The sequence below is a fragment of the Pangasianodon hypophthalmus genome, chromosome 6 (assembly GCF_027358585.1).
Source record: "Pangasianodon hypophthalmus isolate fPanHyp1 chromosome 6, fPanHyp1.pri, whole genome shotgun sequence".
Taxonomy (NCBI): domain Eukaryota; kingdom Metazoa; phylum Chordata; class Actinopteri; order Siluriformes; family Pangasiidae; genus Pangasianodon; species Pangasianodon hypophthalmus.
In genome coordinates, this window is record NC_069715.1 from 16,755,672 (window position 1) to 16,779,822 (window position 24,151).

Here is a 24,151-nt window from a genome sequence, read left to right on the forward strand (position 1 = left end):
CAGTAAAATCATTAAAATGCAGTGACATGTAACTGCATGGTGTAGCAAAGTTTAATACATACAGGTGTATAAACAGTATGTACAGTGCAGTTCATGTGAACAGTGGCTGTTTTCACAAATATAAATTACTTTAATTGGTACTTAAAGAATAAAGAGTTTCTTGGAGGAAAGAGAGATGAGTTCCAACTCCCTGTAACACACATACCTCTGTTCCTCTGTGAGAAAGTGGTGTTTTCCACTCTCTCTAAAGTCTCCACAGTCCATAACAGGCACCAAAAATACTCAGCATTTTTCCATCGAAAGATCTTGTTTAAAAACTGCCAAAATCCCAAAGGCCTCCCTTCTCTCTAGATACATGCACTACAGAGAGTATGAAAATGACTTCTACACCCTAGGTAGCGCACCATATGCCCTATTTGGGATAATGCGATGTTTCTCCTTAATGCAATTTACTAAAACCCCGGCATTTCATTAGACACAAGAATAAGGCACAGATGGAGGGGAAACATAAAGAACGGGGGAAGAAAAAAAACAAAAAAAAACTTATTTACCAGCATGCCAGTCTAATTTTGGCTTTACAACTGGTCAATCAAAAGCTCAAAATTTCCTGCTTCATTCACAAGCTTTTGCTCCAATAGACATTTCCACTTAACATCATGTCAACATTCGTACTGTTTATACCTGGAGATTGTAGAGTACGATACTTTTAGTGCAATGTAAATATCCAACAGTACCTATGATTAGGCTACACATACTTACGTGACAGATAAAGAAGAGCAAACTTTAGCCACAGAAGAAAAAATACAGCTTTATGTTTAGTTATTATTTAGTGTTCTATCAACAAGGCCTGCACTGATGCAGATTTCTCTCACTGTGTGGTTGGTTAGAGCAAATTTAACCTACACAATCAGCCATCTGTGGGGACATGGGGTCATTTTTCTTATGTCATTCAGGCCCATAACAAAAGTACAAATACCCACTTGGTGACACATTCTGAGCATCATTTTCTTATTGGTATAGTGGGGCAAAAAAGATATAACTCTATTTCAAAACATCATAGGTTCCTAGCCCTGGTCCTGGAAGAACTCCCTGTCCTGTACATTTTAGTGTTTTCCCTCCTCTAAAATACTTCAACACAGAAAGGGCTGCCAATTAGCAGATTAGCTGAATCTGGTGTGTTGGGAACAGGGAAAACATTAAAATGTATAGGACAGGGGGTGCTCCTACATAACACAAGATGAAAACAACTCAGATTAATTAACATCTAATGGTGTGGTTGAAGATTATCTTTTCTTCACAAAGCCTACTTTACTGGAATAAACCTCTGCACAAAGCAAAGCAACAAAAAAACCCATCAAAGTAGCATTTGTACTGGGAATACTCTCTTTTCTACTAATGACTGAAGAAAATACAAACAAGCGAGGCACTTCCAAGCTTCCAAATCCGGTCATACTTCAAAGGCTTTTTTTTTCTTTTTTTTCCAGTAGTCCATAGGACTAACAGGGCTTCATTCTTTTAACTCATTTTAGCCCCAAAAGACCCAGAGAGCTCAAGAACATGGATGCTTGAGCTCCACCTATTGGATCATCAGTTCAGAGGTGTAGGAAAGAACTGGTGGCCCCGTCTCAACAAGGTACCTTCCTACATAGTCCACTAGTATTGAGGACTGAATCACGTCTTTCTGTTCCAGTTGAGATCTGGGCTGGGTTTGGGTTCAGTGGTTCTCTCCAGGGGTGAGAGTGACTCAAGTGGGGATTTCTGCGCCTGAGGAGATCGCGGGTCCAGCAGAGGAGGGGGTTTGTCTGGGTGAAACGGCCGGTAATGATCAGGCCCCGGGACACCCCGATGATCAGGCATCCTCCGGAAGTCCTGACCGTAGCCTCCTCCACCTCCACCCTGGTGGTAGTTTGCAGAGCGGTAGTCATCCGAGCGTCTCCTCTTTGGGTCTGGATGCCTGGAGAAAAAAATTCATTCAAAAACTAAATAAAATACTCATTAGGGACTGAAATCTCTAGCCACCCTCATAATGCAATGCTAAGATGTGATTATCAATCGATTCTTTATGCATTTCTCATTTCTATTACCTATATGACAATTCTTTTCTAACTATTTGACGCTTAAAAATGTCAGTTTTATCCTTCTGATAATGTTCACTGTATCTGTGAATGTTTTATATTTGAAGTCCATTAATATTCTTTAAAAGTTTACTATACCTTCAAGATTATACACAAGTAAAACAGACCTTTGTGAACTTGAATATGATTTCTTAAACACTTGTGTTTTTAAACACTTTTCAAATAAAACCACATTTAAAGATTCTGAGTCCACTGCAGCACAGAAGCAGTGCAGACATTTTAACAGTCTGTAACTGATTACAGACTTTGATTAGGCTAGCTAAGGCAAACAACTACCCAACAACTTGACCAAAGATCAATATACCTCAGTTGAATGAATGAATAAATGCATAATGCAAACTGGAAGAATGATGTTCATCCTTATAACACAGTTTCACAGATTTGTAGACTCTATTCAAGGTACATTAAAGCTGTTCTGGAGCCTCAGGGTGGCCCATCACCTTACTAAGAGACTTTATGTTGTTTTCCTTCTTTAATTTGTATATAATGATGTCGTATATAAGGAAATGTTTCTTACCTGTCGTAATAGTCACGGTGAGCACGGTGGTCTCGATCGTTGCTGTACTGATCATACACCCGTTTACGGGCTGAGCCTGGGTTCCGGAAGCCACTACTGCGGTACAAGTCTGTGTGTGCCCGCCGGTTGCTGTAGTGATGCTCCTTGTACCTGTGCTGGTCGTAAGGGTGATGGCGGTCACCTTGCCATGGCTGGTTACTGTTTCCTGGGTAGTTATATTTACGGTCCCTTTGCCAATCTCCCCGATCTGTGGATGAAACACAATTCTTACCAGAGAACTTGGGGAAATGCAGATTGACACAGAATGCAATGTGGATAAATGTAGCAGATCCACAAAAACTCTAATACATACTGTTGCTTTTATTATCTGTCATGAATATAAATAGAAAATCAATTAATGTTAACCTTTCCTGGAGAAAAATTAACATTACTGGAAAACAGTAACATTGCTAACTTTTTGCGTGATATAAAGCATCCTCAGATTCAATTCTAGACCTAGCTTATCTGCTCTTCCAGATATAACCAGACAGATCATTCAATCTTGCTACAAAACCCTTGTGTTCATTAGTTCTCACAATCATTAGGGAAGTGTCTCTTGTTGTGCTGGTTGTAGGGCTCACGGTGGTGTGAGTGGGATGGGGGTCCTGTTGGGTGATTTTGTGGTGGGTGTGATTTGGATGATGGCTGTGTGCCAGTAGAGTCCCGACTTGATCCAGAAGGTTCAGGACGAAACGGCTTCTTTTTGGCTGGATCATCTTTCTTCTTGTGCTCTTTCTGAAAGTGAAGCACAGAGAGTACTTGAGCAGAAGGGGACAAATGAACAGGGATAAAAAGAAGGAAGAAACAAATAAAGATAATATTTTTGTAAATACACAGATCAGCCATAACATTAAAACCGCCTGCATAATATTGTGTAGGTCCCCCTTGTACCGCCAGAACAGCTCTGATCCATTGAGGCATGGACTGCAAGACCTAAGAAGGTATGCTGTGATATTTGGCACCAAGACATTAGAAGCAGATCCTTTAAATCCTGCAAGTTGCGAGGTGGGGCCTCCATGGATCAGACATGTTTGTCCAGCACATCCCACAGATACTCGACTGGATTGAGATCTGGGAAATTTGGAGACCAATCAACACCTTGAACTCATTGTCAAGAGTGTTCCTCAAACCATTCCTGAACATTTTTTGCAGTGTGGCAGGGCGCATTATCATGGTGACAGAGGCTACTGCCATTAGAAAATACCATTGCCATCAAGGGGTGTACTTGGTCTGCAACAGTGTTTAAATAGGTGCTACGTGTCAAAGTAACATCCACATGAATGCCAGGACCCAAGGTTTCCCAGCAGAACATTGCCCAGAGCATCACACTGCCTCTGCCAGCTTGCCTTCTTCCCATAGTGCATCCTGGTTTCATCTCTTCCCCATGGAAGAGATGTACACACACCTGGCCGTTCGCAGGATGTAAATACAAACATGATTCATCAGACCAGGCCAACCAGGCTCCATTGTAGGTGCTTTCAGTGATGGACAGGGGTCAGCATGGGCCCTCTGACCGGTCTGCTTCTATGCAGCCCCATGCGCAGCAAGCTGTGATGCACTGTGTGTTCTGATGCCTTTCTATCATAGTCAGCATTATTTACTCAGCAATTTCTGCTACAGTAGCTCTTCTGTGGGATCGGACCAGATGGGCTAGCCGTCCCCACGCAAATCAGTGAGCCTTGGGCGCCCATGACCCTGTCGCCGGTTCACCGTTTGTCCTACTTTGGACCACTTTTGGTAGGTACTAACCACTGCATACCAGGACCACCCCACAAGCCCTGTCGTTTGTGGAGATGCTCTGATCCAGTCATCTAGACATCACAATTTGGCCCTTGTCAAAGTCACTCAGATCCTTATGTTTGCCCACTTTTCCTGCTTCCAAAACATCAACTTTGAGAAATGTCTTTTATTCGGTTATATGAGATAACCAAAGTTATTCGCTTCACCTGTCAGTGGTTTTAATGTTATGGCTGATCGATGCAGATCATAATTTGAAAGACAACAAGGCCTTTCAAATAGTTTAAAAAGCTACACTGATTATTACAGTACATGGTTACACAAGCATATTTGCCCCATAGGATAAAAGCAGACTTACCTCTTCTTCCTGGGAGCGCTTCTTTTGAGCCATTTTGTATAGCCTGTGCAGTTTCTTAGCTCCAAACTCCGTGAATTTGGACACAAAAATCCAGAGATTTCTAGATAGAGATGGGAAAGAGCAAATTCAGAATAAAATCTTCCAAGAAACAAGGTGTTCGCCAAGCCATATAAATCACTAGCTGGCATAAAAAAAATCCACACATACAAATAAACTATCCAAAATAAAATCTCAGAATTTATGATGATCCTGGTGGTTAGAATAGTTAAGATGATGACCAAGACCTGCTCAATGTCTGTACTGGTAACTTTGTTTTGTGATCCTTTATTGAGTCATAAATCTAGTAAAGATTGGTTTTACATTATTCTCTAATTTATTAGTAATATTATAATAGGTTTATAATAAGTAATATGCTGTAATTGGCCTGAAGTAATAGAGTAATAATTTATAAACAATTTTTATGCATCGCTATGTAGTGTCTCTCTGTGGATCCAAACAAAAGTGTCAAATTTTTGAGACCTGCGCCAGGTTTTCACATGTTCTGGGTCGCTGTAGGCTTTAAGGCACTCTGTGATTCGGTCTCCAATCTTCAACAGGCAGGCACGTGTGTGCTGCAGCTGTTCCTGCACTGACAGGCCTTCATCAGGTTTATCCAGCTGTTTAAGAGCCTTCTTCACGGGCCTCATACGCTCTTTACACTAGACATACACACAGGTTACTCATTTAAAATGAATTACATGTTATGTAGCTCTTAACACCATAAAAATGAAGATAATTCTTCTCAGTCAGTTTTCTGTTCTATATCGTTCTTTTACCAGAAACGGGATGCAATTCTACGAACTAATGAGAAAAATGAAATGGAACACATGGTGTAAATACAGATGAGATAGAAATAACCACAGACAGGGAGAGAGAAAGAGACACACAGACAGACACACTGACTCACAATACTGAATGTTTCCTGGTCCAGCTCATCATCCTCCTCTCCAATAGGAACTGGCTCACTGCCAGCTGTAATGTGCACAGGGCCCTGAGCTTTCTTGCCTTTGCCTCCTGATTTAGTCTGGAAAAGAAATCCCCAAAGACAAGCTTTCAGAACACTCACATAAACTTCTCTAAGATCAACAATGCTCTGTACATCAGTTTTATTCAATCTACAGAACCTTATCTCTTCAAAGAGGAAGTCAATGTAACAGCCACATGTTAAGGAAACCTTCTTATGATCATACATAACACCTGCAAAAGCTATAAAACAAAACTTTTTAAAACAACCTTTTCTTTCTTGAGCTTTGTCCGTTTTTTGTCCTTGTCCCCCTCCTTGTCTTTCTTTGCAGTGCCCTGCTTTTCTTTGTTCTCTTTGTTGTCCTTCTTCTGTTTCTTCTTTGTGGGGGATTTTTCAGCTCTGTCATCCTGGAACACGTGCAAATACATGAGAACAGATTCAGTAAAAAATGTTAAAAGACTAGTAGACAAATTTAACAGCCACTGCTCTCCAAACTGGGCACTGAACACTCCATTGTTTCATTTGCACTTCTGGTTTGAACATACCTTCACTTCACCTTCCTCTGAAGTATGTTCAGAAAGATGAGGAGAGGAGATTTCACTGGCTAGTTCATCTTTTCGGGTCTTGTCTTTCTTTACTCGAGGTTTTCTCTTCTTTACCTGGGACTGAAAATAAGCACAACAATACTGCACTGCACAAACCCAATGATGGCCTTGCTAATATTTCAAGAGGAACTCCTAAATGTTAACATTGCCATAAATTATTAACAATATTTACTCCAATAACAATCCAGGTGTATTTTTTATTTTTTAACACAAATAAGATTATATTAACATTATCGCCAATACTAACATTGCTAGTATTAAACAAATACTAATAGTGTCAAGTGTTCCCAAACTAGGTGTCACTTGATTTACAAATGGGGTCGAGAGGGAAATTCACATCTCCTCTCTTGTTTTTATTAATTTATTTTACAAATTAATAACATTGAAGACAGATTTTGTGTACTAATATTTTGCAATGTTATTGGGGGTCACATTTTAAATAAATAGGGCACACTATTTATTTTTTTTCCACTCTACTGGCATGTTGCATAACCATAGTTGCACAAGCACAGCAATAAAAATGGACAAATTTCCCTGCCCATCTACCTCCGCTAAACAAACTATCACTGAGTCTCAAATCTCATACTTATGTACTATTCTAGATCATACTTATGTATTATTCTACTATTCTATACTTTCTAAAAACCTGACAAAAGGTCTGTTTTGCATACCAATTGTCTGGATTTTCTAGATTAATAAATGCATTTGAATGTAAGGTCGGAGTTTTCAATTTGAGACGTAGCCTATGACAATTATCATGATGGCGGCAGAAACTTCTAAAGAAAAACAGAGCTTGTCAGTGTGTTTAAAATTGCTATGCATAAACTCACTACACATTTTACAGTTAGTCTTGGAAACCTGACAAACAGGAATGTTTTGGCTCTGACATGCCATCTAGTAAATGTCGCTTTTAAATCTTTCATATATATGCTCTCATTGACACCATCAGGCGCCAAGTTCAAACCAGACCCCTCCGTGTTGTGTCGGGCCGTATCACACCTCCCTATTTCCTCTGGTTTTTAGTTACTTACTTTACACATACATACACTCGCCATCCACTTTAATAGGAACACCTCCATGCCTGCTCATTCCCTCTCTCTCCATCACTCTCTCGCTCTCTGTCAAGCTTCACATGCTACTCCCTGAGATACCAGTGATCCTGACCCCTTCTGCTCTCCGGACCTGTCTGATCCATCCTGATGCCCTACCTCTGGTTGGAGTTCTCATCGGCTGGAGATCACTCGCCTTTTGCACTCACGTCTCCATCAGTGGACAGTTTACTGGTTACATAATTGCACTATTTGCCCATGTAGTACACAGTTATATAAGGGATTTATTTATAATTGCACTATCCATTGTCACCCAGAAGAGGATGGGTTTCCTTTCGAATCTGGTTCCTCTCAAGGTTTCTTCCTCATTTCATCTCAGGGAGTTTTTCTTTGCCACAGTAGCCTCTGGCTTGCTCATTAGGGATTCATAAATTTACAATTTATATCCTGAATTTATTTATTTCTTAAAAACCCCTTTGTGACAATGTCCATTGTTAAAAGCGCAATACAAATAAAATTGAACTGAAATTGAATTTATGCATTTATCAAATCAGCCAATCATGTAGCAGCACAACGCATAAAATCATGCAGATACAGGTGGGCTGGTTTGAGTATTTCAGAAACTGCTGATCACCTTGGATATTCACAAACAACAGTCTCTAGAGTTTACACAGAATGGTGCAAAAAAAACAAAAAACACTGAGTGAGCGACAGTTCTGTGGGTGGAAACACCTTGTTGATCAGAGAGGTCAGGGGAAAATGACCAGATTGGTTCGAGCTGTCAGGTAGGATATAGTAATTCATATAATCACTCTTTACAACCGTGGTGAGCAGAAAAGCATCTCAGAATGCACAAAACATCGAACCTTGAGGTGGATGGGCTACAACAGCAAAAGATCACATTAGGTTCCACTCCTGTCAGCCAAGAACAGGAACTTGAAGCTATCATGGGCACAGGCTCACCCAAACTGGAGTCTCTGCTCACCACAGTTGTAATGAATGCTTATTTGAGTTACTTTATACTTCCTGTAAGCTCAGACCAGTCTGGTCATTCTCCTCTGATCTCCCTCATCAACAAGGTGTTTCTGCCTGCAGCCCCTCCACTCACAGGATGTTTTTTGTTTTTCGCACCATTCTGTGTAAACTCTACAGACTGTTGGATGTGACATTCCCAGGAGATGCCACGGTTAAAGTCAGAGATCACACTTTTTCCTCATTCTGATGTTTGATGTGAACATTAACTGAAGCTCTTGACCTGCATCTGCATGATTTTATGCACTATGTTATTGTGACATGATTAGCTGATTGGATAACTGCACAAATGTGCAGGTGTACAGGTGTTCCTATTAAAGTGGATGGTGAGGGTATGTTAGACATAATACAATGTTCAAATGTTGCAGTAGTCCTATATTATAAATCTGAAGTTTTAAACAATGAAGGGTAGTCAAGGCTTGAAAAAATTCATAATGTTCACTTGGGGTTGGTTGCACAAACCTTCATACCAATACTACTTTAACATTTTTCACCCACTGTTGGTCACATTTTTTATAAATTGCTTCTTCAAGAACTATAAAAAGATGTTGATAGGCTTTTCTGTGCCACAATGTTCACTTTTATATGCTCCGAAGTGCTGCTTGACTATGCTAGTTCAGCACTTTGACATTGGTCCTGATTACAACTACAGCCTCAAATGCACGTTAGGGCTGTGATTGGACAGTGATTGAAATGCAACATGGAATTACATTCATTTCTGACAAGAAGGCAGCATTTAATTCTTAGAAAAACAATCCCCTGCTGATTGTTCTCATGTCACAAATGAAAAGCAATACCGTGTGTATTGAAATGTTATGTTTCTTATAACGATGATATGTTCCCAAAAAAGCCTGAATTTGAGTTTTTGGAAGAGTTATTTAGGGTTGACTCTGGTGAGGAATTTGAGGGTTTTTTGGAGGAAGACAATGTGGATTCAGCTGAGGAGGAAGCATTCCAGCAAGGACTGAACCCAGTCTTTGAAATGCATGTAAGAGGATAAGCAGAATGACCAGCTAAAAGGCACCACCGGCTATGACTGGCTCTTTCGTGTGAAGCCCCTCAGGAAGCAGCTCTTAGTGACATGCAGGGCATACTAGCAGCCTCACCAGAACCTGGGCACTGATGAAAAAAATGGTAGCCACAAAATCTAGAACTGTGGATTTTGGGAGTGATAAAGCCAAAAGTTCAGCGTGTCTGAGCCAGTGGAGGCTGCAGATGCCAGCGAAGTGTCGAAGGTGGCAAAGGTCATGCTGTCCAGTGACAATTGTGGACACCTCAGCCTCTGCCAAGAGAGACAAAGCCTCAGCTGGGAGAAGCCACTGTGTGACTCTGGTGCTAATTTCAATAAAGGTAAAATGGGATAAGTAAGTTTCAAACTTTCTATTTGTGAAATTGCACATTTTGTAACAGAGTTTGTTATTTCATTTTGTGCCATTTGGAGAGATTTTTGAGACATTTCTTGGTGGTTTGTGTCATTTGGACATGTTCTTTTGTGCCATTTTTAGCAATGCTTGCTATTTCTAGAAGTTGTCTACTAATTTCCAGAGACTTTGTGCCATTTTGGAAGTTTATGGACAAGCACTTGGGGCATCTCAGAGAGCAGGGATGGGACTGATATCACCATTTACTTTGAAGATAAGCAATTGTGTGGGAAAAACACCCTTTTTTTCCTCTGAAAATATTGCCCCTAGTAGGCTAGGTTAAAAAAAAAAAAAGAAAGAAAAAAAAGAAAAAACCCTGCAAATTTTTAAAGTCTTGAGTGTCTGCTCTCATTTGAGCCATTAACCACTACTGTGGAGTGTGACCTCACAAATAAATTCATTGTTGAACACAGATGCCCCCAAAACAGGCGGAAATTCCATTTTTTGGCCTCTGGTATTAATAACCTGCTGTCTGACTTCAGAGCAGAGCAACAAAACATCTTTCTCTGATGCATCTTAGCTTCCCTTGTCTGTGCTGCCAAATAGAATAAACTGCGAATGTCTTCACTCTCAAAACATAACTCAATACGAAATTAATTTAAGAAAATTAAACAGCGTTTTATCAGGGCCATTTCACTATACAAAAATTCAATAAGTATCTCCCCGCTACTGTTCACCACAAGCACATGCACGCAGAGTTTATATTATTTAAATTTTACAGTCCTGACTTCAGTTCTGCAGCATTCCTGACCTTGTTAACAGGTAATTAACAATTTTTAAAAAATTAATTAATTATTATATTATTATTATTATTAATAACCTGCTAATGCTAGCGATCACATCTACAGCTGAATCGTAACCAGCTTCTGGTATTTTTTCTGTTTCAGTGATGTAACGAGTACACAAGACACTTTATGTATGTGTCCAGCCCCCCAACGCCACAGCTGATACTATCATGCCCCTAACTATTGCTGATAGGACAATGGCATTTCACACATGATCTCACAAGCCTACTAAAGACAGCAGATTTAGATAAAGGTCATTGATTTTATACTTGTTTTACAAGAGAATATGAAAAAAAAAAAAAAAGAGTGCAATTATTTCTATACTTTTCCAGGCTTACACAAATACCCTGTATTACAGTACCATTAATTTGTCATGCTGTTCCAGGCCTAAGCAACACTCACCTCTTCTTCTGCTTTGGATGTGTCTTTACTCTCCTGTTCCTTCTTCAGGATTTTCAACAAGTAATCAGCTCTCATTTGCAGCTGCTTTGCCTGTGGCTTTTTATCAGGGTTGTCTGGAAGAATCTACACATAATGGCAGTTAGCGCTCAGGTATGAGGTAATATTAGCAACCATGACTGAAGTTCCTTGAGGTTACAAAATAAATATTCTGTAATATCTATTCAGGCTGATTAGGTCAGGTTAGCAAACCATAACATGACTATTTCTAAATGAGTAACAGGCAGGCTGAGTGCACCTTGTCCAAGAGTTTCAGCTCAGGATCAGTCTTGATCTGGTCCCAGTTGCCGTATCCATGCTCGTAGATGCCCAACAGCAGATGTGCGTCATCCTGCACATCCCAATCTACATCAAAGTGTGGCATCTTCACACGACAGCTCAGCTGAAATCTAAGACACAGAAAGGGATTAGTTAATTACTCCTGCAACCCTTTGGTACTTATTTTTAACAAAAACTAAACTAAGGTTAAACTGATAGCGAATAAATCCTATCCTTAGATCCCTCGCTAGAGGATAAAGTTGGAAATGATGATGGTTTAATAAGTTAGAAAGGCATTTATTTTGAACATACTTGCTCTTCTCGATGGGACTGGAGGGCACGGCCTTGTGCAGAGGCTCAAACTCTTCCTCGTGCTGGATGATGGATTTAGCATTTACCTGAACCCCAGAGATCTTGATGTTAATGCCACGCCTTTTTCCTGGCCCTTTAGCTACAGAGTTAACAAACAAACAGCAAAAAAACAGAAATTAGCAGATACCACTATTCTTTAACCAGAATTTATCTCTACGGCTTTTAATTTGGCGTGCCCTTTATATTGAGTTAAAAATAATCAATAAGAGATGTGTGTGAGATGTGTGTGCATGTGTGTGTGTGTGTATATATATATATATATATATATATATATATACACACACACACACACACTCACACACAGTACTGTGCAAAAGTCTTAGGCACATGCAAAGAAATGCTGTAGAGCAAAGAAACTAAATGTTTCTACATTTTAAAAAAATCCTATAAAGAGCAGTAAACAGTAATAAATGGAACAAAGTCAAAATTTGCTGTGACAATCCTTTGCTGTAAAAAAAAAAAAAAAAAAAAAAAAAAAAAAAAAGTCTCAGGTATAATTTATGCAGTTTTATAAGGAAATTAGCTGTAAGTTTTACTGAGCATCTTGCAAAACCAGCCACAGTTCTTCTGGAGACTTTGACTGTCACACTTGCTTCTTATTTTTGCAGCAAAACCCAGCAGCAGCCTTCATTATCTATTTTTGTCTGAAAAGTGGTCTCTTATGTAATATGCTGCTTTCTTAACTGACATACAAACATTTTTCTGTAACATTTAATTTTGTGCTGGAAAACTAATGTTTGGAAATCTAAAAAGTTTTTGTACTGAATCAGTAATGCAGAAGTCATAAAATAAAAATCTATAACAAAGTTTGTACAAAAAAAATAGGGTGCCTAAGACATTTGCACAGTACTGTATATATATAAAAATCTTGCGTTAAAATCATTTTAGCAATACAAACTTTATCTTAATTTAATAATTTGCATATTTATTACACTGTATATATATATTGCTCTACTGAGTGTGTTTATTCTCCATATGGGAATTAATAGATAAAAAAACAAATTAATGAATCAAATGGCACACACACCTTCGGTGGGGTTCTCCTTCATTTGTTCTTCGTGCTCCTGTACTGCAGCTACGCATGTGGTGTGCACCAGCTCTCCTAGTCTCTTTAGATCTGCTATGGATTTGTCCACCAGTTCAGAGTCACGTGCAATGGCCTCCAACCTGGAAACAACATAATCAATCGGAAATACAAACTTGAATTTTAATGCTTGATTAATGCTAAGTATGAAATATCTCTCATTTGAGAAGCAATATTGGTTATGGATTTTGTACTGTGCTCAAATTTCATATTTGCAACATTTAATACTCTAGCAGTGACAGATTCCTTGGTGGACTAGTGGCTAGCATGTGGCACTCTCATCGCCGCAATCCGAGTTCAATTCCCAGTCAGGGAACGAACCCCAGCCAGTAGAGGGTTGCACAAGCCAGTGCACTCTCTGCCAGAAATGGGGAGCCTTGCATCAGGAAGCGCATCAGGCATAAAACTTGTGCCAGAATCAAAAATATGCGGACGAGTGATCTGCTGTGGCGACCCCAAATGGGAGCAGCCAAAAAAATACTAGTGACACAAATAGTCATACCTTTCAAGTGGAGCGCCAAATTTCTTATAAGCTTTTATGAACCTGTTGAAACAAATCAGCTCAATTTCAGTTTCATTATTAATACATGACAGTTTGAAATGCCCAGTGCTGTTGTAATCAAACTCGACTGAAAATGTTACCTGCGAATCTCAGCATCTGTGAAACCCTCCACGTTGTTTTTGCGTGCACGTGGCCGGCCTCGCCGCTTGGGCTTCTTATCGTCCTCGCTGTCATCCGTCTCACTCTCTGAACCTGACGAGTGGCTCTTCAGTTTGAGCTTTGAGCCAACATCGCTGTCACTGTCATTTGCCTGCGCCTGAGAAGAGCAACACAAACAAATTATAATTAATTTTGCACATAATCAATTCTGGTCATCTTATTTTGGGAAATTACATGGATTTGAAAAAACAAATGCATATCCTTTTTAATAGTGAAGAACAGGTAGACAGAACAAGAACTGCTATGTAAACACCAAAGGGTTTTGTCCAATCTGCTAAAAACACATGGAAAAAATAAGTTTAAAAAAAATCTACACATACCTTGTGTTTACAATAAAATCTTATAAACTTTGTGACATAAATGCACATTTAAAAAAACAATGTACAATTCTGGCAATCTACACTATAGCCAAAAGTTTGTGGACACCTCACCATCATACCCATATGTGCATTGTGAACATCCCATTCTAAATCATGGGCATTATTATGAAGTTGGTGCCCCCTTTGCTGCTATAACAGTAGAGCTGGGCGATATAGCCAAAAACGTTATCGCGATAATTTTTTCTATATTGGCTGATCTCAATAATTATCACGACATAGAATCCCATAACACTGTCACGGTTTTTACAGAATATCCTTCTAAATAATGCAAACTGAATAAACCAAATGTTTCTGTTTAAAATTTTTAAATATTTATTATCAGAACATAATATATATCCACACATTATACAAAATATTACACAAATTTACATGGAAGAACCCTTCTTTATCCACTGTACTTAGTCGCATTATAGATTTAGCCATGAAACAGGTTACAGGTTGCCATCTTTGATGTGGAAAAATAAAGGACAACCCCACTCTCCAAACTGAAAATTAAATTTAATTAATAAACCATTTTCCTCCTGCTATGGATTTATTATTGTATTATTTCAATAACATCTATAATCATAGAAGAATTGCGAGTTGACATTGTATGAATTATTGAATATAAAAAGGATAGGCTTAAATATCATATTTATCAACTACAATATACACCGTTCAGCCATAACATTAAAAACACCTGCCTAATATTGTGTAGGTCCCACTTGTGCTGTCAAAACAGCTCTTACCCGCAGAGGCATGGATACCACAACACCTCTGTAAGTGTGCTGTGGTATCTGGCACCAAGACATTCGCAGCAGATCCTTTAAGTCCTGCAAGTTGCGAGGTGGGGCCTCCATGGATCAGACTTGTTTGTCCAGCACATCCCAAAGACGCTCGATCGGATCAAAATCTGGGGAATTTGGAGGCCAAGTCAACACCTTGACCTCTTTGTCATGTTCATCAAACCATTTCTGAAAAATTTTTGAAGTGTGGCAGGGCACATTATCCTGCTGAAAGAGGCCACTGCCATTAGGGAATACCGCTGCCATCAAGGGGTGTACTTGGTCTGCAACAATGTTTAGGTAGGTGGTATGTGTCAAAGTAACATCCACATGAATGCCAGGAGCCAAGGTTTCCCAAAAGAACATTGCCCAGAGCATCACACTGCCTCTGCCGGCTTGACTTCTTCTCCTTGTGCATCCTGGTGCCATCTCTTCCCCAGGTAAGAGCCACACACGCACCTGACCGTCCACATGGTGTAAAAGAAAATGAGATTCATCAGACCAGGCCACCTTCTTCTAAGTGCTCCATGGTCCAGTTCCCATGCTCACGTGCCCATTGTGGGCGCTTTTGGTGGTGAACATGGGTCAGCATGGGCACTCTGACTGGTCTGCGGCTACGCAGCCCCATACGCAAGCTGTAACCACTGCAAACCAGGAACACCCTGCAAGATCTGCTATTTTGGAGATGCTCTGACCTAGTCATCTAGCCATCACAATTTCAGATCTCAGACCAAGATGGCAAGATGCAAGGCACAATGTGCACTAGTTTTTTGCGAAATAGCGATAATCTACTTAGTGTTTTTCCTTTTAGTTGTTCGATTCAGCCATGCATACATTTCCTACAGCTGACAGTCACTTTTGGATATAGAACTTTGATGCACAGGCATTGCATTAGACAATGGATTCTACTCCCACCAGCTACTTCCACAGATTATCAGAAAACCACACTCGGGCAAGTCAGCCAATCCGACTGGAAGTGCCAGGCGTAGGCACCGAGACCATAAACAAAAACAGGGCAAACGCAGAGGCCTGCGGGCTCACTACCCAGCATATTTCTAGCTCCTGTAAGGTCTCTGGTGAACAAGACTGCAAAGTTATGATACTCATGGAAACTTGGCTCAGTTGCTGCATTCCAAACAGTGCAATGGAACTAGAGGGACACGACTTTTTCAGAGCTGACAGAACAGCAGTGGATTCTGGTAAAGGGAGAGGAGGAGGCATTTGCATCTATGTAAACAAAGGTTGGTGTATGGACACTGTCGTTACTGAGATACATTGCTGTGCTGAGTACCTCATTAAGCGTAGACCTTTCTATCTACCGTTTGAGTTTAAATGCGCCATAATCGCTGCTGTGTACGTCCCCCCAGATGCAAATGCTAAACTAGCCATGAAAGAACTCGGGGCTAGCATTAGCAAGCTACAATAGGAACATCCAGACGGTGCCTTTATTGCTGGCGATTTCAATCACGTCAACTTAAGGTCTGCATTTCCCAGGTTTTTCCAAAATTTCTCCTGTCCCACAAGAGGCGACAATACTTTGGATCATGTCTACAATAATGCGACTGAACTTATAAAACCATCACCCTTCCCCACCTTGGTCAATCTGATTGCCTATCGTTGCTTCTAAGGACATTGACATCTACACTAATGCCATTCTTCACCATATTAACAAATGTGTTGAATCAGTCACTGCCCTTAAGACAGTTAAAATATCCCAATCAAAAACCTTGGATGAATAAAGAAATCTGTCTCCCACTGAAGGCACGAGATTTCACTTTCAGGTCTGCAGACTGGGAAGCTTACAGTGCATCCAGGACCAACCTGAAGCGAGGAATCCAGGATGCCAAGCACAAATACAAGCTGCAGATAGAGGACAATTTTAACACCTCTGACCCTCAATGCATGTGGCAAGGCATCCAGGTTCTCACAGACTACACGGCAGCCAACACCGTTCTCTCAACCAGTGACAGCTCCTTCCTGGAGGAGCTCAACACTTTTTTAAGCTCACTTTCACTGGAAAAATAAAACAGCATCTGCCAAAACTGAGCTTCCACTTGGTGACCCCCATAGATGTGTGCTCCATCCTGAGCAGTATGGACGTACGTAAGGCTGCTGGCCCCGATGGCATCCCAGGCCGGGTGCTCAGAGCATGTGCAGAGCAGCTAGCCAGGGTTTTCACAGATATATTCAACTTATCACTGGCCTAAGCAGGTTTCCCCTCCTCCTTCAAAACCACCACTATCGTGCCAGTACCAAAGCACAACGCTGCAAGGGCACTCAACAACTTCCGTCCAATTGCCCTTACCCCCATCATCGCCAAGCACTCTGAGAGGCTGGTCCTCTCTCATCTGAAAGCCTGCCTACAACCATCACATGATCCCCAGCAGTATGCTTATTGTCATAACAGGTCAACAGAGGATGCCATTTCCTCAGCCCTTCACTCTGCCCTGACTCATCTGGAAAACAGCAACTCCAATATGAGGATGCTATTCATTGACTTTGGCTCTTTGTTTAATACCATCATTCCATCTAAGCTGATCTCCAAACTCCCTAGTCTTGTTAACAGCCCCACTCTCTGCAAATGGACTCTGGACTTTTTGGCCAACAGACATCTGTTAGACTTGACAACACCACCTCCTCCACCATCATCCTAAACACCAGGTTATCACAAGGCTTCATGCCAAGTCTGCTCCTCTACTACCTCTACACCTCCGACTGCATACCTGTGCACAGCTCCAGCTCCATAATCAAGTTCACAGATGACACAACGTTAGCTGGCCTGATCAGAGATGATGATGAGACAGCCTAGAGGGAAGAGATTCAGCATCTCGTAACATGGTGTACCAATAACAACCCTAACCATGACATTCAGAAAACCAAAGAAAACTGACTGTGGACTACTGGAAGTCTTCCAGGAGCCACAAACACACCCCTGTCTTTGTTAATGGGACTGAAGTAGAGCAGGTCTCTAGCTTCATGTTTCTGGGTTTCCATATCTCTGCTTAACTTTCCTGGAACCTCAAAACCTCTCCCCAAAAGGCACAACAGTGCATGCAGTTTCTGAAGAGACTGAAGAAAGCTCACCTTGCTCCTCAGATCATGGTGAACCTCTTCTTTCGCAGTACCACTAAAAGCATCCTTACAAACTGCATCACAGTATGGTACAAGGACTGCACACGGTGTGTGACCAGAAGGCACTACAATGGGTAGTGAACACAGTTGTACAACAATTCAGACATATATCAAAAGTGTTGCTTGTGGAGGGCGAGAGGTATTATCAAGGACACCTCCCATCCCCACCATGGACTATTTGTACATCTCCCATCAGGAAAACGCTACAGATGTCTGCTTTGTTGCACAAAAATTCTCATGAACAGCTTTTTCCCTTCAGTTGTACTAATGCTGAACTCAGCTTCTAAGCGTTAACTGCCAGCCTCCACCTAATAACTAAACAGAGGCATTAGACATCATACTATACTGTATTGTACATTACTGTTAATATCTGCAATTATTTGCAAGTACTTGCACTTTACTGCAATTACCTGTCATTTCTACAATTATTTATATCAGACTGTTATTTAAACATAATTGCCATTTGCACATCTGCATTTTATCCACTGTATGTATCTACTGCTTTATATTGCATACATCATGCTGTTTACCTCTACCTGTACTGTTTATCTCAGTTCACTGCACCATAATTCTTATTCATTTAATCTAACTTAATTGATATTGCATTACTGGTATGCATCATACTGTTTACCTTTACCTGTTAATGGTCATCTTAACTTACTGCACCACAACCTTCTTACCTCATTTAACTTATTTGCTATTTGCACAACTAGTTGGATGCTAACTGCATTTCGTTGTCTCTGTACTCGTACTCGGACAGTGACAATGTTGAACCCAACCTAATGTGGCCCTTGTCAAAGTCACTCGGAACCTTACGCTTGCCCATTTTTCCTGCACATCAACTTCAAGAACTGACTGTTCACTTGTTGCCTAATATATTCCCACCCCTTGACAGGTGCCAGTGTAACGAGTTAATCAATGCTATTCACTTCACCTCTCAGGGGTTTTAATGCTATGGCTGATCGATGTATGTAATAGACTGATAGGGTTATTTATTTAGACTTTTTAAATTGTAAATTGACTTTTATAGAATGTAAATCACATTTAGAAATTCTACAATAAATCTACCAATAATCTTAACCTTCAGTCCCAAAATCTCTAAGAATGGATGGAATATTATCAGCATGATTAGACTAATTTGCACTGTTTAGGCCCAGCTATATAGCTAATATTATAGTTAGCCTGTTGGCTAATGTTTTACACTGTATATTATTTCTCCTAATGTAAGCTAGCTTGACAGTATCCCTGTTAGCCTAATTAGCCTAATTAGGTTATGGCTAATTTTTTTAATCAGTAAATCATATTCAGGGCCCTAACCCATCTCATATTTAGACCTACTTCCAGTCTCTTGTGAAAACCATTTTTTAAAGAATCACACGACTGAGTCTCCGTACCCAGGACAATGATGATGTTGACGTGCACTCTCACACAGTGTACCTGTCATTCTCTGCCCCATAACACTGATATTAAGCCTCACTGGTATTTCTTGTGAAAGTGTTTTGAGCTTATTCACTATTATATGAGTATTATATGAAAATATGAGTTAAATATCCATGTTGCATTATATTTTTCAATACTGGATGATCTCGTACTATAAGGGGCAGGTGCCAACCCTACTTACAGCTTTTGTCATCTCCCAGTGCCTTTTTAGGTTTTGTTCATATGGGGTAATGGCGGCAAAAGCCAATTCAATTGACTGTTGTTTAGATGAAACTCCACTGCTTGGTGGCTGACTAAGAACACTTGAATGCACTTTTGTGTGTGTTCAGTTGGGTGGTATTTTTTAAATAATGATTATTGGGGGTAGAGTTGCATTAGGCATCAAAGGTTCGATGCTTTTTCAATACTACAATGTGGCAAACATTCTGTAACATTCAATGCCTTCAATATTATATATAGCCTGTGGAACTGAATCTGTATTCTGAATAAGCAAATCAATCTGCGTATGCTAAGCTAACTTGGATGTGTGACACAAGCAAGCCAGCTGGCTTGAGCAGTGAGAAGACAGTAACTTAGCTAGCATGGCTATGCCAAAAACAAAAGATGTTGCCTCATGTCTGCAACTTGGGGGAAAAAACAGGCTGTGAGTTTTTTGCCTACGTCGCGGATGAAGACAGGCAGCCAACAGACAGGATGAAACCAGTATACCAAAGGTGTTATAAATCCTTCCACTGCAAAACACTGGCTAAACATTTTGCCAACAAGCAACCCGACCTCTACAAAGAGCTGAAAAGTCAGCATTCCAATTCATCCTAAAGGTGTTTAACAGGGTTGAGGTCAGGGCTCTGTGCAGGCCACTTGAGTTCTTCCACACCATCCTTAGCAAACCATGTCTTTATGGACTGTGCTTTTTTGCACAGGGGCATTCCATGCTGGAATAGGTTTGGGTTTGGCCCCTTAGTTCCAGTGCAGGGAAATCTTAATGCTACGGCATACAAAGACATTCCAGACAACAGTGTGTTTCCAACTTTGTAGCAACAGTTTGGGGAGGGCCTATACAGATGTGATAGTCAGGTGTCCACAGACTTTTGGCCATACAGTGTATGTTACCTTTATAATCTATATTGTAATACTATAAGATACTGTGCTGTGTGTCAGCACAGCACAGTATCTTATAGTATTACAATATAGATACTGTGCTGTGTGTCAGCAGCGTCAATGGGTTTAGGCACTAAAGGAAGATATGGATAAAAGATATGAAGGGAACAAATTCTAAATTATTTATAAAACTTCAAAGTGCTTTACATTATTTAGAAAATGTGGGATGTAACACTCTTCATAAAAATGGAGAACACTAAACCTAAACTAAATGGAGGAGTTTTATCCCCAATCCTCTGAACTTATTAATATACCTTTACATAAGCCCCTGTTTTAAATGTTTCAACAAAGCGACAACTTACTCTTTTATTTGAGCTTCTGCTCCGGGGCAACAAGTAAATATCCTCCATCTCTTTCTGTTTCTCCTCCTCCTCCACCCGCCGCCTCTGATCTTCTGGAATGATCTCATCCCAGGTCCGCTTCTCCTCCAGTTCTGGTGTGCTCTCATCCATGGTGAAGTTAGCCACCTGCCAGAGCAAACACACTTTATTGAAAGATTTTTTTAATCTTTCATAATATTTTAATTGGTCAAGACCTGCAGAAATCTGGTAGCGTACCTTAAATTGAGACAGGAGCTCATCTGTGGCACTAGAACCTTGATCACTTTCCCTGGTTTCAGCAAGCCTCAAGATCTCATCAATGTCCATTTCCTGGGTGGGGAACATTGTAAAATCATGTTCCTTTTGCATTTCCTACTTTATTTGCAGTTTCATAGCACAGGGAACACAATCTTACCATAACAAATGTCTATCCTACTTATGTAACCTACTTCAGTATTAAGCAATCAAGGGCATCATGGAATTTTTTTTTTTCTTTAAGCTCTGGCATTTAAACAGTCTTTAATATTAAGCATGACTGTGGCCAATCAAAGGGCAGTGCAGAGCAGTATCAGCAAGCGTGGTCATAACAACATGCTGTGAATTGTACCTTGACTCAGGAGCAGTATGTCGAGTAGAGCCTAACAAAGGGAAGCGCACAAAACCGAAGTACTCTCTCACACTCTCACAAAATTCTTTGTGTGCACAGTATTCGCAGCATCTTGTGGCCATGTTTAATAAACATGCTTGCTAATACTGCTCTGCATAAGACTGACTGCCCTTGTGCACTCTATTAAAGACACTACTTAAATTGCAAATATTTTATCAGGTTACTTGTAGTACCTCATCTTGATATTTTCACACAGCACAGTTTGCAGACCATTTTGCTTTGATTGCCATCATTAATCGTGAAATATGTCCAGATATCTGATATTTCGTATCATGCGTCATTAGTACTACAACATACAGCTTATATCATATAGTATCATGCAGTGTTCACGGCTTGGACATGACTTGGACTCGAGTCACAAACTTGCTGACTTTTGACTCGACAGAATCAAAGGAGACTTGGGACTTGACTTTGACATCAGTGACTTGTAACTTCACTTGGACTCAAGTCCTTTGACTTGGAAAGACTTGATACATTTTCAAAACCAAAGATAAAAAATTGTACATTTCACAATGTGTAGTTAAGTGAGCTATTTTTTTCCCCAACAAATAATTTTCAACAGATCATCATCAATCATTATTTCCAAGGTCAACGTTCAACCAGTCAAACAGCTAATCAACTTGCACTAGACAACGACAAGGCTGATATACTGCTCATTCCCCAACAACAAAGGCACTTTGTGGTAGCCATGGTCCCAAAGATAATAGCCTTCGCCTACAAAGATTATGTTGTTTGCAACATCATCATCAGACACAAAAGCAACAACTTAAAATTTTGTTTGCCATTTGAGTTGCACAAAGCAAATATCAAGGCAAAACCAAACTGAACTAAGATACATGTGTACTCGTACAACGAATAGTCTACAACTCATCATGTAAAATTACACTAAAATATAATCACTTTTAAAGTTATGCATCTTTGAAATATCCACTGAGTTATACCGTTTGTCTAGAAAGTGATGAACACCAGTTTTAAAAAGCCTGCATGATTTGTGTATATTTACTATACTAATTATTACACTGGTCTTAAATTTAGTGAAGAGCACCTTATGCCTTTTTTAGGACTCAAAACTTAAAGTTAAGGACTTGTAACTTGATTTGGACTTATCAGTCTTGACATTGGCCTTGCCTGACTTGACTTAGGACAAAACAATGACTTGTTCCCACTGCTAGTATCACGTGTTATCATTTGTTAGGAGTACGAGTAAATGAGCACGGTATCAGAACAATATCATAATTGGTATCGATGCATCCCTAGTCTCCACACAGAACTGGTTAATAATAAATGGATACCTGTGGCTCTGATTCCTCCCCTTCAGGTTCTTTAAACAGATCTTCTGCACCAAACTTCAAGATAGCTGCCAGTTCCTCCTTGTTAAATGGATTTGAACTGGAAATAGTTCAAATGTAGTTCAGGACTACATAATGTAATTTTCATAAAAGGTGCTTTTCTTAATAGTTTCAATGGCAAGTACATTTTCTGGTATAGAATGGAAATGGAATAAAAGCTCACTTTGAATTGCCCGAGTTGTTGTCTAGTATTGTTCTTCCAGTGGTGTCCATTCTCTGTATGACAAGATGGTCTAGCACCATCTTTTTCTTTGCCCTTTCAATAATATCCTCCTCCACAGTGCCTTTTGTGACCAGACGATAAATATTCACCTAAACAGGCAAATAAGAGGCACATTAGTGTACTAATACCCCAATGTCTCTCTCAAAAAAGGTGTCTGTGAGCTTCATGGCCATGAAGTATTACTTGTTTTTTTTGGCCTATTCTGTGGGCTCTGGCCTGGGCCTGCAGGTCATTTTGAGGGTTCCAATCAGAGTCGAAGATGACCACAGTGTCAGCTGAAGCCAAGTTAATGCCCAGACCTCCAGCACGAGTGGATAAGAGGAAACAGAAATCCTGAGGCAGAGGAAAATTAAGCACTAAGAGCACAATAACATCTTAATTACATTAAATTACAGTGAAAGACAGTAGGCGAATTTCATCCTATGCCTTTCCCAGTTTTTTCTAGTGTAAATCAAAGTTTACTATAATGCAGAATTGTTGCTTAACCAGTACAGTTACAGGAAAATATTTTATCCTGATAAGCCTGATACAAAGAACTGAAAAATCACACTGCCGCTCAAAATTGTGTGTGAAGACATAGCCATCCAGTTATGACACATACCTCAGAACCCTCCGCATTAAAGTGGTCAAGTGCTTGTTTCCGGAGCTCTCCCTTGATGGAGCCGTCCAATCTCTAAACATACAGAAAAAAAAAGTCAAAAAGAGAGTCACCACCATGTCAAGTTAGGAGGCCTCAGCTAACTACAGTCCCAAATCATCCACTTTGTCAAGTTGGGGCATTTGTGCTGGAGTCAAAAAAGAAAAATGGCCACTACTACAAGTGTTGCCCAGAGCGTTGTCTTACCCAACGTAGTGCACATTAAAAAATAACCAGTGGATAAAAATAGAGCACGAACCATGATATCGCTGCAAGCCTGACACCTGAGTCAGCCTAAGGCTAATTCCAAACTTACTGTCTCACCACCATTCAGAACCCGGCCCATAGACAACACAAGTAAAACCAGCATTCATACAGTGAAAAATATAAATAGGTAAATAAATAGGAATAGAAGAAAACAAGCATTACCACAGAAAACACTGGTAATATTAGGAACTGAGTTGCAAGATGATCTTGAGTAGGTCACATACAAGTTCAAATTTTAT

The 24,151-nt window shown here is 40.1% G+C and overlaps 1 protein-coding gene across 6 annotated transcripts in view; it reads right to left on the minus strand.

Annotated features, from left to right (window-relative positions):
- Nucleotides 1–7: 7 nt before the first annotated feature.
- The window catches only part of chd2 (chromodomain helicase DNA binding protein 2), a 70,160-nt gene continuing 46,016 nt past the window's right edge, over nt 8–24,151 (minus strand). For 5 of the 6 annotated variants that reach the window (XM_053234782.1, XM_053234781.1, XM_034304993.2 and 2 more), the window contains 20 exons: nt 23,610–23,681; nt 23,192–23,341; nt 22,949–23,097; nt 22,729–22,825; nt 21,007–21,099; nt 20,752–20,916; nt 13,497–13,672; nt 13,357–13,398; nt 12,798–12,937; nt 11,711–11,849; nt 11,379–11,529; nt 11,084–11,206; nt 6,335–6,454; nt 6,059–6,196; nt 5,733–5,849; nt 5,306–5,484; nt 4,787–4,886; nt 3,228–3,426; nt 2,653–2,899; nt 8–1,954 (listed from right to left, as the gene is read on the minus strand). In XM_053234782.1, the coding sequence (XP_053090757.1) occupies nt 1,672–1,954; nt 2,653–2,899; nt 3,228–3,426; nt 4,787–4,886; nt 5,306–5,484; nt 5,733–5,849; nt 6,059–6,196; nt 6,335–6,454; nt 11,084–11,206; nt 11,379–11,529; nt 11,711–11,849; nt 12,798–12,937; nt 13,357–13,398; nt 13,497–13,672; nt 20,752–20,916; nt 21,007–21,099; nt 22,729–22,825; nt 22,949–23,097; nt 23,192–23,341; nt 23,610–23,681 (2,880 nt within the window). In that variant the 3' untranslated portion in view covers nt 8–1,671. The remainder of the gene's footprint in view (nt 1,955–2,652; nt 2,900–3,227; nt 3,427–4,786; nt 4,887–5,305; nt 5,485–5,732; nt 5,850–6,058; nt 6,197–6,334; nt 6,455–11,083; nt 11,207–11,378; nt 11,530–11,710; nt 11,850–12,797; nt 12,938–13,356; nt 13,399–13,496; nt 13,673–20,751; nt 20,917–21,006; nt 21,100–22,728; nt 22,826–22,948; nt 23,098–23,191; nt 23,342–23,609; nt 23,682–24,151) is intronic. The other variant, XM_034304995.2, reaches the window with a different exon arrangement.